Here is a 15,913-nt window from a genome sequence, read left to right as displayed (position 1 = left end):
CGTAAGGTTTAATTAGGTCAGTTAGGTAGGGAGGTGCCAGTCTATGAATAATTTTATAGGTTAGTAGCAGAACCTTAAAATCTGATCTCACTGGGACAGGAAGCCAGTGAAGAGATGCTAAAATGGGTGTAATGTGGTCAAACTTTCTGTTTTCTGTCAAAAGTCTGGCAGCAGCTTTTTGAACCAACTGGAGAGCCCTAATGCTGGACTGCAGTAAGACACACTCACTTATTACCAGGACAAAGACACACCCACGTATTGCCCAGACAAAGACACGCCCACATTAGGTATGGCTGCAGCAGTCAGATGGCGAGTGTGGTGAGGTGGAGATGGACCGGTTGTCTGCCTGCGTGGTTTTGTGAGGAACATAAAATGTGCCAGCGTTAACGGTGATCGTAGGCACGGTGGCTCTCTGACTGTGTGACAGGATGGAGAGGCGGCACCACAGAACCAACTGATCAGTAAATTCCTGTTACAGCTGAAAGTAGAAGATTTTATTGGAGATCAGTAAAAATGAGAACTATCAGGTCAAACAGAAAATGTGGACATGTGCGTGATCAGGGGTCAATAATGTTGATGATTAGAAGTCAATAGAAAGCAGGATGACAGTGACGTTATCAGCACAGCCCCGCCTCACTGCCTCATTGGCCAGCCGCTGGGAAGCAGCTTCAAAACGTACTTCCTCTTCAGTTAGCCCCTCCTTCTTTTCAGTGTCCCCTTCCTGGACACAGGCAGAGACAGACAGACAGACAGACAATCAGAGACAGTCAGCAAAGTGGACACTGGCAATATTGCAGAAGGAACAAACTCAATATGTTGATAATTGAATCATCAGATTCTTTGTTTAATGAGTCATTCGAAGTTGTCCTGCTTCAGATACACGCTGTGATAAAGTGGTTCTATCTGGACCTTACAGTCTGTGGATGGGTCTAAAAATGATCTGGATCTGTCAAAGCAGAGAAAAGCTCCGCGTCTGCTTGAGAGGACACACACACCTGCAGGACGCCCAGGACAAATTTCACAGCTTCTTCAGCAGAGAAGACCTTAAACAAGCCATCACAGGCCAAGATGATGAACCTGCAAAGACAACACTGTTACTCCTGAGTGACCACAGCTGGACCTGGATCCTCCAAGTCTGGATAATTACAAAAACTCAGCAGAACTTTAACAAAGCAGCCCTCAGAAGGCATACAACAGCCAGGGAAACACAATCAACCCCCTGAAAGCCCCAAGCGTCTGTCTACCAGGTCCAGATCAGTAACAGGATCCAGAACAAAGTTCAAGACATGATCTCCCTGTGTCAACTAAACAGTCAGATTCTGTGGAGACCTTCAAGTCCAGACTTAAGACGCACTTATTTTCCCTTTCATATGGCAGCATACTGGTACAGTTTTATGCTTTTTACTCTTTTAATTCATTTTATTAGTAAACGCAGCGGGCCGCGGCCTCAACTTTATCTAAATTCTGGTTCTTTTAGTGAAGCTTAGGGCTAGTGGCCGGCGATCACCTTAGTATTTCTTGTTTTTCTTGTTAATGTTGACAAATTATACAGTATTTTTTGTCTTTCTGATGCCTGATTCTGTTTTTTTCTCTCTGTTTAAGGTGCAGCTCCATCCAGAGATGGGAGTTGTATTTGTGCTGGAGACCCTCCTGTCCTGTGCACCAACAGCATTTACTGTATATTTGTTTTGTGAATTGTTCTGTAATTTGTGTCTGTATCATGGCCCAAGCAGAGGGTCACCCCTTTGAGTCTGGTCTGCTTGAGGTTTCTTCCTCAGAGGGAGTTTTTCCTTACCACTGTCACCTGTGTTCTTGCTCTGGGGTTAGACCTTAGTTGTGTGAAGCACCTTGACGCAACTCTGTTGTGATTTGGCGCAATATACGAGGTCTGTTAGAAAAGTATCTGACCTTATTATTTTTTTCAAAAACCATATGGATTTGAATCACGTGTGATTACATCAGACATGTTTGAACCCTCGTGGGCATGTAAGAGTTTTTTCACGCCTGTCGGTTACGTCATTCGCCTGTGGGCAGTCTTTGAGTGAGGAGTCGTCCACCCTCTCGTCGATTTTTTTCATTGTTTAGGAATGGCTCAGAGACTGCTGCTTTGTTTGATCAGAATTTTTTCAAAACTGTAAGGCACAACTGAGTGGACACCATTCGATAAATTCAGCTGGTTTTCGGTAAAAATTTTAACGGTTGATGAGAGATTTTGGTCTGGTAGTGTCGCTTTAAGGACGGTCCACGACGCCTGACGGTGATCTGCGCTTCGAGGCGGCAGCGTCTTGCCGTTTCAAGTTGAAAACTTCCACATTTCAGGCTCTGTTGACGCAGTAAGTCGTCAGAGAACTTTCAGAAGAAGTCGGTATGAGGAGTTTATTCGGACATTCCATTGTTAACAGACATTTTGTAATGAAAGAACGTGCGGGCAGAGTCGCATGTCGGGCCGGACCCGACCGCTGGGGTTGCGACAGGAAAAACACCTCCGTTGGAAACCTTAACGGGCAAGTTGGAACATGCCCAAGCTGTTAAACAATTTCTCAGTTACTCACTTGTTAAAAGCCATCAAAAGCCGCCTGAATTTTACAAATGGTTTTCAACACGGAGGTGTTTTTCCTGTCGCGGCGCACACAGAAACAGGCCGACGACGGCGCCTGGAAGCACTGCACGACGTCCCGCTCTGTGGGAAGTCCTTACACCGACAGAAACACCCCATAATCTCTCATCAGCCATTAAACTTTTCACCGAAAACCAGCTTAAATTCTCGAATAGTATCCACTCGGATATTCCTCACAGGTCCAGAAAAAATTTTGATAAAGCAACGCGCGCCGTCTCGAGCAGCGTGTGAAACAAAGGAATTCAGCTGAGAGGGCGGGACCACATCTCACTCAAGGCCTGCCCACAGGGAAATGACGTCACCGACACCCGTGAAAAAACTCACGCATGCGCACGAGGGTTCAAGCATGATTGGTGTAATCGCACGTCATTCAAATCCATATAGTTAAAAAAAAAATAAAAGGGTCGGTTTATTATCTAATAGACCTTGTAAATGAAAATAAATTGAAACTGAAATTGTTGAAGATCTGTAGGTGGAATTCTTTCCCATTCTTGCTTGATGTACGACTTCAGTTGTTCAACAGTCCGGGTCTCCGTTGTCATATTTTGCACTTCATAATGTGGCACACATTTTCAATGGGCAAAAGGTCTGGACTGCAGGCAGGCGCCTTGAGGCAACTGTGATTTGGTGCTATATAGATGAAAATAAATTGAAATTGAAAAAAAATGCTTGTTTTGTTGATTAAATCAGAGTAATAGGTCCACTTTGTAGCCAGTAATGCATGCTTATAGTCTAAGATAGCATCATGCTACAAAGGTGGAATACTTCTAATTTTGAACGACACCATTTCCGTTCTAGACCTCTTGCCTTATGCTTGAGGTCACACAGGTAATCACTGAACCAAGGTGACTGTGATTTGGGGGAGCGCGGTTTTAATAAAGGTGGCACAATCATGTCGAGTAGTTTTGAGCACTGAGTTTAAACTATCCACAAGTCTGTCTACTGATTGGGTATTTGTCAGAAGTGAAGCTAAGACATCAGGCAGTCGAGCTTCGAGTTCAGTCTTAGTTGAGGAGTTGATGCATCGTCGTAGTGATATACAGTGAGGAAAATAAGTATTTGAACACCCTGCAATTTTGCAAGTTCTCCCACTTAGAAATCATGGAGGGGTCTGAAATTTTCATCTTAGGTGCATGTCCACTGTGAGAGACATAATCTAAAAAAACAATTGATTTTTTTTAATAATTTTTAATAATTTATTTGTATGTTACTGCTGCAAATAAGTATTTGAACACCTACCAACCAGCAAGAATTCTGTCTCACAGACCTGTTATTTTTTCTTTAAGAAGCCCTCTTATTCTGCACTCTTTACCTGTATTAACTGCACCTGTTTGAACTTGTTACCTGTATAAAAGACACCTGTTCACACAATCAATCACACTCCAACCTGTCCACCATAGCCAAGACCAAAGAGCTGTCTAAGGACACCAGGGACAAAACTGTAGACCTGCACAAGGCTGGGATGGACTACAGGACAACAGGCAAGCAGCTTGGTAGAAGACAACAACTGTTATGATTATTTATTAGAAAGTGGAAGAAACACAAGATGACTGTCAATCTCCCTCGGTCTGGGATTCCATGCAAGATCTCACTTTGTGGGGTAAGGATGATTCTGAGAAAGCTCAGAAAGATACAGGAGGACCTGGTCAATGACCTGAAGAGAGCTGGGACCACAGTCACAAAGATTACATTAGTAACACATGATGCTGTCATGGTTTAAAATCCTGCAGGGCAGCAAGGTCCCCCTGCTCAAGCCAGCACATGTCCAGGCCCGTTTGAAGTTCACCAGTGACCATCTGGATGATCCAGAGGAGGCATGGGAGAAGGTCATGTGGTCAGATGAGACCAGAATAGAGCTTTTTGGAATCAACTCCACTTACCATGTTTAGAGGATGAGAACAACCTCAAGAAAACCATCCCAACCGTGAAGCATGGGGGTGGAAACATCATACTCTGGGGGTGCTCTTCTGCAAAGGGGACAGGACAGGACGACTGCACCATATTGAAGGGAGGATGGATGGGGTCATGTATTGCGAGATTTTGGCAAACAACCTCCTTCCCTCAGTAAGAGCATTGAAGATGGGTCATGGCTGGGTCTTCCAGCATGACAATGACCCCAAACACACAGCCAGGGCAACTAAGGAGGGGGGGCTAATGTAAGAGGCATGATGTCAGTATTCGTGACAGCAGTACCAGGTGTGAGAACCAGATCCAGGGTATTTCCACTAATATGCGTCGAGTCCCGAATGCATTGCCAATTTGCATCCACAATTTCCATAAATGATTTGCAGAGGGGATCAGAAGGATTATTTACTCGTATATGAACGTTAAAGTCACCAATGATCAGAATGTTATCTGCACTAGTTGACAAGTTAGAGATGAACGCACCAAATTCATCTAAGAATTCAGAATATGGGCCAGGAGGCCTATATACAGTGACAAAGTAGTACAGCTGATTTTTATACTTCTGACTTTGGCAATGCGTGATATCCTGAGCAGAGCGGATAATCAGATGCTCAAATTAGTTATATTTATAAACCCCCAACAGCTAATAAGATAAACCTAGATTTATAAATAAGAGCAACACCCTCGCCTTGCTTCGCATCACGGGGGATGTGACTAAATGTATAAGCTGGTGGGCAGGCATCATTTAAGGGGAGGACAGCTGTAGGTTTAAGTCAGGTTTCACATAACCCAATCATATCTATGTGATGATCAATAATTAGATCATTAATCAACAATGATTTTGAGGATAGTGATCTTATGTTAATGAGACCCAGACTAAGGAACTCATTTTAATTCATTTATTTAAGAAATTCAAGAGTACAACCAAGCAAGCACGAGCTAACAAATAATGGATAAGTTAAACACTAAGGCTCACACGGGATTCACACAGATGTAAATAGATGAATTAAAATTCACAGCAGTTACACTGAAAAAGTAGCAGAAGTATTAGACTTGTAAAAAAAAAAAAACTCCTACAAGTAAACCACTCCTAAGATTAACACAAGAGTAAAGTACTAAGCTAAAATTCACAACAATTACACTAAAAAATTAACAGAAGTATTTAAAAAAAATGAGCTAACACAAGCTAACCGCTAGCGAAAATGCAAGCCACTCAGTGTCCTCAGTTACCAAATGCTTATTGTTATTAGAAGGAAAGGTGATGTAACACAGTGGTAAACATAGCACTGTCCCAGCTTTTTTGAAATGTGTTGCAGGCATCCATTTCAAAATGAGCAAATATTTACACAAAAATAATAAAGTTTATCAGTTTGAACATTAAATATCTTGTCTTTGTGGTGTATTCAATTGAATACTCTACTTTTAAGATTAGGCTTAAAACTTTCCTTTTTGCTAAAGCTTATAGTTAGGGCTGGATCGGGTGACCCTGAACCATCCCTTAGTTATGCTGCTATAGACTTAGACTGCTGGGGGGTTCCCATGATGCACTGAGTGTTTCTTTCTCTTTTTGCTCTGTATGCACCACTCTGCATTTAATCATTAGTGATTGATCTCTGCTCCCCTCCACAGCATGTCTTTTTCCTGGTTCTCTCCCTCAGCCCCAACCAGTCCCAGCAGAAGACTGCCCCTCCCTGAGCCTGGTTCTGCTGGAGGTTTCTTCCTGTTAAAAGGGAGTTTTTCCTTCCCACTGTAGCCAAGTGCTTGCTCACAGGGGGTCGTTTTGACTGTTGGGGTTTTTCTGTAATTATTGTATGGCCTTGCCTTACAATATAAAGCGCCTTGGGGCAACTGTTTGTTGTGATTTGGCGCTATATAAATAAAACTGATTTGATTTGAATATAGGTTGAATAGGATTTGCAAATCATTGTATTCTGTTTTTATTTACATTTTACACAACGTCCCAACTTCATTAGAATTAAGGTTGTGTTTGTCTCGTGTATAAGTAGCATGGCGCAAGCATAAATGTTACCCCTCTGAGTCTGGTCTGCTTGAGGTTTCTTCCTCAATATCAGAGGGAGTTTTTCCTTATCGCTGTCGCCTGTGTGCTTGCTCTAGCGGTTGGTAAGGTTATGTCCCGGTCACACGGTATATGACGATTCCTGAACGAAGAGAAAAAAGTAAAAAAGTCTCAAATTGTCAAGAAACTGTGGATGAACGAGTTTTATCACTGAACAGCCTGTGAATCAAGAGTGCAAAAGGAATGAAAGAACTGAATTACACAACATTTTTGTTTCAAATTCAGCAGTTGCTTGTGGCAAAATAGTTAATTGTATCCACACAAAAGATTAATTCTGGCTTACATAAGGTGCCTGAGCCCAGTGAAGCTGATCCCCCACCCACATAAAAAAACAACAACAAAAAAAAAAAATCCAAACAGGCTGAGTCTGCCCTGTAATTTCCGATGGTACATAAACGCAGCAGCACTCACAAACCGTCTTGTGCACTGTGTGAAAACGTTCAGCTGGTTGAAAGAAGTCGAACTAAATGCTAACATTGCAACAAAGCAAGTGCTTAAAAAACATCAAGAACAACAGCAAAAGTGCCAGCTGCAGGAATGAAGCTGTGTGAAGGTTAAACGATGCCAACAAAAGTCCAGATTTCTTGTTTCATTTGGGCTTCATTGCCCTTCGTTAAGTGCCGTGTGACCGGGCCTTTAAACCTTAAATATGTGATGCAGTCAGCTTTACTGTGATTTGGTGCCATGTAAATAAAATAAAAAATTAAATCAAATTAAATTATTTCCTACTACGTACTCTTTATTTAGCTTTTTCTTTTATTAGTTTGATTGCCTCTTGCAATTTTATTGTTATTTTTAAATTTATTTATTTACGACTGGTGGTAACTTGGTGCCTATTTCTTAATTATGTACAGTGGCCTCCAAAAGTAATCAGCCCCTTAGTATTTCACACATTTTAATTTGTTTATGGCATTTCAAATATAAAAAGTAAATCAGGCTTCTCAATATAAAAATTTAAAAAATTATCTTCCTTAAAAACTTAAACTCAAAGTAAATCTCTACAACTTGATATAAACTGATTAACTGGCAGCACGGTGGCTTAGTGGTTAGCACTGTTGCCTCACAGTGAGAAGGATGTGGGATCAATTCCCGTGGAGTTTGCATGTTCTCCCCGTGTTTGTGTGGGTTTGTGTGGGCGTCCTGTCCTGGGTGTACCCCGCCTCGCGCTCTATGACTGCTGGGATGAGCTCCAGCCCCCCGCAGCCCTTGATTGGACTAAGCAGTAGAAGATGAATGAATCTTCCTTAAAACTCAAACTCAAAGTAAATCTCTACAACTTGATATAAACTGATTAAAAATATAAAAGCCAAGCTGATGGGTTACATAAGTAATCAGCCCCTTTGGTATAATACCTGTAAATAATCAGTTTGATTGCCAGATTTCTTCAGATTAAGATTTACTTTTTATATATGAAATGGCATAAATAAATTAAAATGTGGGCTGAATACTTTTGCAGGCCACTGGACAGCACTTTGGTTGTCTGCTGTCCTTTTAAAGCTGCTTTAGAATAACGGTTGAGTTGAGTTGCGTCGTCGCTCAGCACCACCAATGTGTGAATGAATAATGCAACTTGTAAAGCACTTTGGGTGTTTTGAAAAGTGCTCCATAAATCCAAGTCATAATTAAATGTCAGTTTTGTTTTTTTGTTTTTTGTCAAGCGTAATTGATTTCAAGTGACAGAACAGTGAAAATAAATGAACACATGGATGCGGGGCCTAACTCCTCAGGTTAAGTTTGGTCTGTAAACAACTGAACCCCAGTTTACCAATGTACTGCTGTACTGCAACAACAAAGCAGTACTGCGTGGTACTGACGTCAGCTATCACAGTACTGTGTTAGTTAAAGTCCTGCTGACAGTGTTCTTGCCTGTCGGTGGCGGTGAGCTGACACCTCCTCAGGTCCGGGGTGGAAATGACTCCACAGCGTTTGTACTGACCGTCTCCAATGGAACGAGACACCTCGAGGACACCGAGCACTCTGCCGTCCCTGAAGTACAAACCCAGAGAAGGTCACACTCCAAGCTGTTCAGTCTGTGGTCCCGCTCTGACTCTGGGTCAGGTGGAACTGGACTCTTCAGTGTCGGTATTCATTTTTGCTGCTGTGGTCCACAGACTGGGATCTGCTGCTCTACGTTGGTGTGTGTCTTTGTGTGGTACCTGACAGTGCCTCCTGCTCGCTGTATCCTCATCCTCTCCTCGTAGATGGTGGGGTTATGCTCCTTACTCAGAGCCAGAGTAACGGGCCTCCTCTCTCCTCCTGGTCTCTGCTCCACCCGGCACAGCACCGCCTACGCACACAGACCACCTCATCACCACACGGCTTCACAAATACCAACAGCACCCAGCTAATGAAGAGCGCGCCCACAACGCCCCCCGGACTGATCCAGATCCAGCTGTGATTAGAGATTTCCATACACGAACGGACATGAACGCCATCAGGCTTTGAACAACTGTATGACGCACATCACTCACACAAAAATCATTTGTTTTAGGCTTTCTGACATCAACACAGGACCAAAAATATATATCCACCCAGTCAGATGAACAATGCCTGAACATCCTGTTGGTGAGGATTAACTCCAGCTGGTCGCTCAGCACTCAGTGGACAGACCAACACACAGTGTGACGGGAAAGTCCAAAGAGACAAACAGGATCACGGTTAGGAGCAATTTTTCAGCAACATCATCACTTCAAACAACTGGACCTCAGAAGTTACTGGTTAATGCAAGACGTTAGTGGAGCCAAAGTCTGGAAGAAGAACCAAACTATGAACCTCAACCAAGAGGAAATAAGGAACAGATCCCAAATAAGGACCTGACCCTAAATAAGGAACAGACCGTAAATAAGGAGCTGACTCTAAATAAGGAACAGACCGTAAATAAGGAGCAGACCCTAAATAAGAAACAGATCGTGAATAAGGAACAGACCCTAAATAAGGAGCTGACCCCAAATAAAGAACAGACCGTAAATAAGGAGCTGACTCCAAATAAAGCACAGACCGTAAATAATTATTTGGAGTCTGCTCCTTATTTACGGTCTGTTCTTTATTTGGGGTCAGCTCCTTATTTACGGTTATTTACACCAAACAGGGAACAGACCGTAAATAAGGAGCAGACCCTAAATAAGAAACAGACCATAAATAAGGAACAGACCCTAAATAAGAAGCAGACCCTAAATAAGAAACAGACCAATCAATCAATCAATCAATCAATTTTTTTATATAGCGCCAAATCACAACAAACAGTTGCCCCAAGGCGCTTTATATTGTAAGGCAAGGCCATACAATAATTATGTAAAACCCCAACGGTCAAAACGACCCCCTGTGAGCAAGCACTTGGCTACAGTGGGAAGGAAAAACTCCCTTTTAACAGGAAGAAACCTCCAGCAGAACCAGGCTCAGGGAGGGGCAGTCTTCTGCTGGGACTGGTTGGGGCTGAGGGAGAGAACCAGGAAAAAGACATGCTGTGGAGGGGAGCAGAGATCGATCACTAATGATTAAATGCAGAGTGGTGCATACAGAGCAAAAAGAGAAAGAAACAGTGCATCATGGGAACCCCCCAGCAGTCTACGTCTATAGCAGCATAACTAAGGGATGGGTCAGGGTCACCTGATCCAGCCCTAACTATAAACTTTAGCAAAAAGGAAAGTTTTAAGCCTAATCTTAAAAGTAGAGAGGGTGTCTGTCTCCCTGATCTGAATTGGGAGCTGGTTCCACAGGAGAGGAGCCTGAAAGCTGAAGGCTCTGCCTCCCATTCTACTCTTACAAACCCTAGGAACTACAAGTAAGCCTGCAGTCTGAGAGCGAAGCGCTCTATTGGGGTGATATGGTACTATGAGGTCCCTAAGATAAGAAGGGACCTGATTATTCAAAACCTTATAAGTAAGAAGAAGAATTTTAAATTCTATTCTAGAATTAACAGGAAGCCAATGAAGAGAGGCCAATATGGGTGAGATATGCTCTCTCCTTATAGTCCCCGTCAGTACTCTAGCTGCAGCATTTTGAATTAACTGAAGGCTTTTTAGGGAACTTTTAGGACAACCTGATAATAATGAATTACAATAGTCCAGCCTAGAGGAAATAAATGCATGAATTAGTTTTTCAGCATCACTCTGAGACAAGACCTTTCTGATTTTAGAGATATTGCGTAAATGCAAAAAAGCAGTCCTACATATTTGTTTAATATGCGCTTTGAATGACATATCCTGATCAAAAATGACTCCAAGATTTCTCACAGTATTACTAGAGGTCAGGGTAATGCCATCCAGAGTAAGGATCTGGTTAGACACCATGTTTCTAAGATTTGTGGGGCCAAGTACAATAACTTCAGTTTTATCTGAGTTTAAAAGCAGGGAATTAGAGGTCATCCATGTCTTTATGTCTGTAAGACAATCCTGCAGTTTAGCTAATTGGTGTGTGTCCTCTGGCTTCATGGATAGATAAAGCTGGGTATCATCTGCGTAACAATGAAAATTTAAGCAATACCATCTAATAATACTGCCTAAGGGAAGCATGTATAAAGTGAATAAAATTGGTCCTAGCACAGAACCTTGTGGAACTCCATAATTAACTTTAGTCTGTGAAGACGATTCCCCATTTACATGAACAAATTGTAATCTATTAGACAAATATGATTCAAACCACCGCAGCGCAGTGCCTTTAATACCTATGGCATGCTCTAATCTCTGTAATAAAATTTTATGGTCAACAGTATCAAAAGCAGCAATTCTTTTGCAAGCAATTCTTGAGAACAATGTTCATGAATCGGTGACAAAGTTGAAGTTGTGCCAGGGCTGGATCTTTCAACAAGACAACGACCCTAAATACTGCTCAAAATCTACTAAGGCATTCATGCAGAGGAACAAGTACAACATTCTGGAATGACCATCTCAGTCCCCAGACCTGAATATTATTAAGAATCTGTGGTGTGATTTTAAGTGGTCTGTCCATGCTCGGAAACCAACAAACCTGAGATGTTTTTTAAAGAAGAATGGTCCAAAATACCTTCAGCCAGAATCAAGACTCTCATTGGAAGCTACAGGAAGCATTTAGAAGCTGTTATTTTTGCAAAAAGAGGATCTACTAAATATTGATGTATTTTTTTCTGTTGGGGTGCCCAAATTTAAGCACCTGCCTAATTTTGTTTAAATAATTATTGCACACTCAAACCACCGCAGCGCAGTGTCTTTAATACCTATGGCATGCTCTAATCTCTGTAATAAAATTTTATGGTCAACAGTATCAAAAGCAGCACTGAGGTCTAACAGAACAAGCACAGAGATGAGTCCACTGTCCGAGGCCATAAGAAGATCATTTGTAACCTTCACTAATGCTGTTTCTGTACTATGATGAATTCTAAAACCTGACTGAAACTCTTCAAATAGACCATTCCTCTGCAGATGATCAGTTAGCTGTTTTACAACTACCCTTTCAAGAATTTTTGAGAGAAAAGGAAGGTTGGAGATTGGCCTATAATTAGCTAAGATAGCTGGGTCAAGTGATGGCTTTTTAAGTAATGGTTTAATTACTGCCACCTTAAAAGCCTGTGGTACATAGCCAACTAACAAAGATAGATTGATCATATTTAAGATCGAAGCATTAAATAATGGTAGGGCTTCCTTGAGCAGCCTGGTAGGAATGGGGTCTAATAGACATGTTGATGGTTTGGATGAAGTAACTAATGAAAATAACTCAGACAGAACAATCGGAGAGAAAGAGTCTAACCAAATACCGGCATCACTGAAAGCAGCCAAAGATAACGATACGTCTTTGGGATGGTTATGAGTAATTTTTTCTCTAATAGTTAAAATTTTGTTAGCAAAGAAAGTCATGAAGTCATTACTAGTTAAAGTTAATGGAATACTCAGCTCAATAGAGCTCTGACTCTTTGTCAGCCTGGCTACAGTGCTGAAAAGAAACCTGGGGTTGTTCTTATTTTCTTCAATTAGTGATGAGTAGAAAGATGTCCTAGCTTTACGGAGGGCTTTTTTATAGAGCAACAGACTCTTTTTCCAGGCTAAGTGAAGATCTTCTAAATTAGTGAGACGCCATTTCCTCTCCAACTTACGGGTTATCTGCTTTAAGCTACGAGTTTGTGAGTTATACCACGGAGTCAGACACTTCTGATTTAAAGCTCTCTTTTTCAGAGGAGCTACAACATCCAAAGTTGTCTTCAATGAGGATGTAAAACTATTGACGAGATACTCTATCTCACTTACAGAGTTTAGGTAGCTACTCTGCACTGTGTTGGTATATGGCATTAGAGAACATAAAGAAGGAATCATATCCTTAAACCTAGTTACAGCGCTTTCTGAAAGACTTCTAGTGTAATGAAACTTATTCCCCACTGCTGGGTAGTCCATCAGAGTAAATGTAAATGTTATTAAGAAATGATCAGACAGAAGGGAGTTTTCAGGGAATACTGTTAAGTCTTCTATTTCCATATCATAAGTCAGAACAAGATCTAAGATATGATTAAAGTGGTGGGTGGACTCATTTACTTTTTGAGCAAAGCCAATAGAGTCTAATAATAGATTAAATGCAGTGTTGAGGCTGTCATTCTCAGCATCTGTGTGGATGTTAAAATCACCCACTATAATTATCTTATCTGAGCTAAGCACTAAGTCAGACAAAAGGTCTGAAAATTCACAGAGAAACTCACAGTAATGACCAGGTGGACGATAGATAATAACAAATAAAACTGGTTTTTGGGACTTCCAATTTGGATGGACAAGACTAAGAGACAAGCTTTCAAATGAATTAAAGCTCTGTCTGGGTTTTTGATTAATTAATAAGCTGGAATGGAAGATTGCTGCTAATCCTCCTCCTCGGCCCGTGCTACGAGCATTCTGACAGTTAGTGTGACTCGGGGGTGTTGACTCATTTAAACTAACATATTCATCCTGCTGTAACCAGGTTTCTGTTAGGCAGAATAATCAATATGTTGATCAATTATTATATCATTTACCAACAGGGACTTAGAAGAGAGAGACCTAATGTTTAATAGACCACATTTAACTGTTTTAGTCTGTGGTGCAGTTGAAGGTGCTATATTATTTTTTCTTTTTGAATTTTTATGCTTAAATAGATTTTTGCTGGTTATTGGTAGTCTGGGAGCAGACACCGTCTCTACGGGGATGGGGTAATGAGGGGATGGCAGGGGGAGAGAAGCTGCAGAGAGGTGTGTAAGACTACAACTCTGCTTCCTGGTCCCAACCCTGGATAGTCACGGTTTGGAGGATTTAAGAAAATTGGCCAGATTTCTAGAAATGAGAGCTACTCCATCCAAAGTGGGATGGATGCCGTCTCTCCTAACAAGACCCTAAATAAGAAACAGACCGTAAATCAGGAGCAGACCCTAAATAGGAAACAGACCGTAAATAAGGAGCAGACCCTAAATAAGGAAAAGACCATAAACAAGGAACAGACCGTAAATAAGGAGCAAACTCCAAATAAGGAACAGACCCTAAATAAGGAGTTGACCCCAAATAAAGAACAGACTGTAAATAAGGAGCAAACTCCAAATAAGGAACAGACCCTAAATAAGGAGCTGACACCAAATAAAGAACAGACTGTAAATAAGGAGCTGACTCCAAATAAGGAGCAGACCCTAAATAAGGAGCTGACCCCAAATAAAAAACAAGCCGTAAATAAGGAACAGACCCCAAATAAAGAACAGACTGTAAATAAGGAGCTGACCCCAAATAAAGAACAGACCATAAATAAGGAGCAGACTCCAAATAAGGAACAGACCATAAATAAGGAGCTGACCCCAAATAAGGAGCAGACCCTAAATAAGGAGCAGACCCAAATAAGGAACAGAGCATAAATAAAGAACAGACCCCAAATAAGGAAGAGACCCCAGGAACAGACCCTAAATAAGGAACGGACCCTAAATAAGGAGCGGACCCCAAATAAGGAACAGCTCGGAAATAAGGAGCTGACTCCAAATAAGGAGAAGACCCTAAATAAGGACCTGGCCTCATATAGAGAAGAGGCCCCAAATAAGGACCAGACCCCAAATACGGAGCAGACCCTAAATAAGGAACAGACCCCAAATAAGAAGCAGACCCTAAATAAGGAGTGGACCCTAAATAAGGAGCTGACCCCAAATAAGAAGCAGGCCCTAAATAAGGAACAGACCCTAAATAAGGAGCGGACCCTAAATAAGGAGCTGACCCTAAATAAGGAGCTGACCCTAAATAAGGAGCTGACCCTAAATAAGGAGCTGACCCCAAATAAGGAACAGACCCTAAATAAGGAGCTGACCCCAAAAATGAGTCATGTTTGAGCTTCTTCCCTCTGGAAGAAGGTACCGCTCCATTAGGTGTAAGATGTCTCGTTATGCAAGGAGCTTTTTCCCACAAGCTGTGATCAGCCTGAATAGTGGCACTTTAAGCCTGACAGCACCTTATTTTATTTTATTTTATTTATTTGATCTTAACTTTTTAACTTGATCTCTGTACCTTGTATTTCACAGTGTCAATGTGTCTTTATGTGGTAATTTGTTCCAAGTCTGTCTAATGTTGTTTTCTTGTATGTGATGCACTGAGCTTTTTGCACAACCATTTCCTATGTGGTTTTTTAAGTACAAATGGCAAATAAACTAATCTTGAATCTTGAAAAAGGAGCTGACCCCAAATAAGGAGCAGAGACCAAATAAGGAGCAGAGACCAAATAAGGAGCGGACCCTAAATAAGGAGCGGAGCCTAAATAAGGAGCGGCCCCCAAATAAGGAGCGGGGCCCAAATAAGGAGCGGGGCCTAAATAAGGAGCGGGGCCCAAATAAGGAGCAGACCCCAAATAAGGAGCAGACCCCACATAAGGAGCAGATACCCAAAATAAGGAGCAGATACCCAAAATAAGGAACAGAGCGTAAATAAGGAACAGACCCCAAATAAGGAAGAGACCCCAGGAACAGACCCTAAATAAGGAGCGGACCCCAAATAAGGAACAGACCCCAAATAAGGAGCGGACCCCAAATAAGGGGCAGACCCTAAATAAGGGGCAGACCGTAATTAAGGAGTAGACCCTAAATAAGGAGCGGACCCTAAATAAGGAGCAGACCCTAAATAAGGAGGGGACCCCAAATAAGGAGCGGACCCCAAATAAGGAGCAGACCCTAAATAATAACAGGTCTATACACTGGCAGACTCTGAGACGGCATCTGGTCTGACTGTTGACACCATGGTCATGATGTCACCATGTGTTCCATTTGAAGACAGCAATAAACTGTTTCTTCATTTCGCCTGCTCAAGCAACCAGTCAGGACTGCTAAATGTTCTTCATACAGTAGAGGGCACTACACTTAGACATCA

General features: G+C 41.8%; 1 protein-coding gene across 3 annotated transcripts in view; it reads right to left on the bottom strand.

Annotated features, from left to right (window-relative positions):
• Positions 1 to 472: 472 nt before the first annotated feature.
• Positions 473 to 15,913, bottom strand: part of ilkap (integrin-linked kinase-associated serine/threonine phosphatase) — a 53,460-nt gene continuing 38,019 nt past the window's right edge. For all 3 annotated transcript variants that reach the window (XM_034165426.1, XM_034165427.1, XM_034165428.1), the window contains 4 exons: positions 8,756 to 8,886; positions 8,466 to 8,585; positions 996 to 1,077; positions 473 to 721 (listed from right to left, as the gene is read on the bottom strand). In XM_034165426.1, coding sequence (XP_034021317.1) covers positions 581 to 721; positions 996 to 1,077; positions 8,466 to 8,585; positions 8,756 to 8,886 — 474 coding nt within the window. In that variant the 3' untranslated portion in view covers positions 473 to 580. The remainder of the gene's footprint in view (positions 722 to 995; positions 1,078 to 8,465; positions 8,586 to 8,755; positions 8,887 to 15,913) is intronic.

This window comes from Thalassophryne amazonica, unplaced genomic scaffold (genome assembly GCF_902500255.1).
Source record: "Thalassophryne amazonica unplaced genomic scaffold, fThaAma1.1, whole genome shotgun sequence".
In the NCBI taxonomy this organism is placed as follows: Eukaryota; Metazoa; Chordata; class Actinopteri; order Batrachoidiformes; family Batrachoididae; genus Thalassophryne; species Thalassophryne amazonica.
Note: the sequence above shows the minus strand (reverse complement) of the source record. Positions and strands in the feature narration are given on the sequence as shown.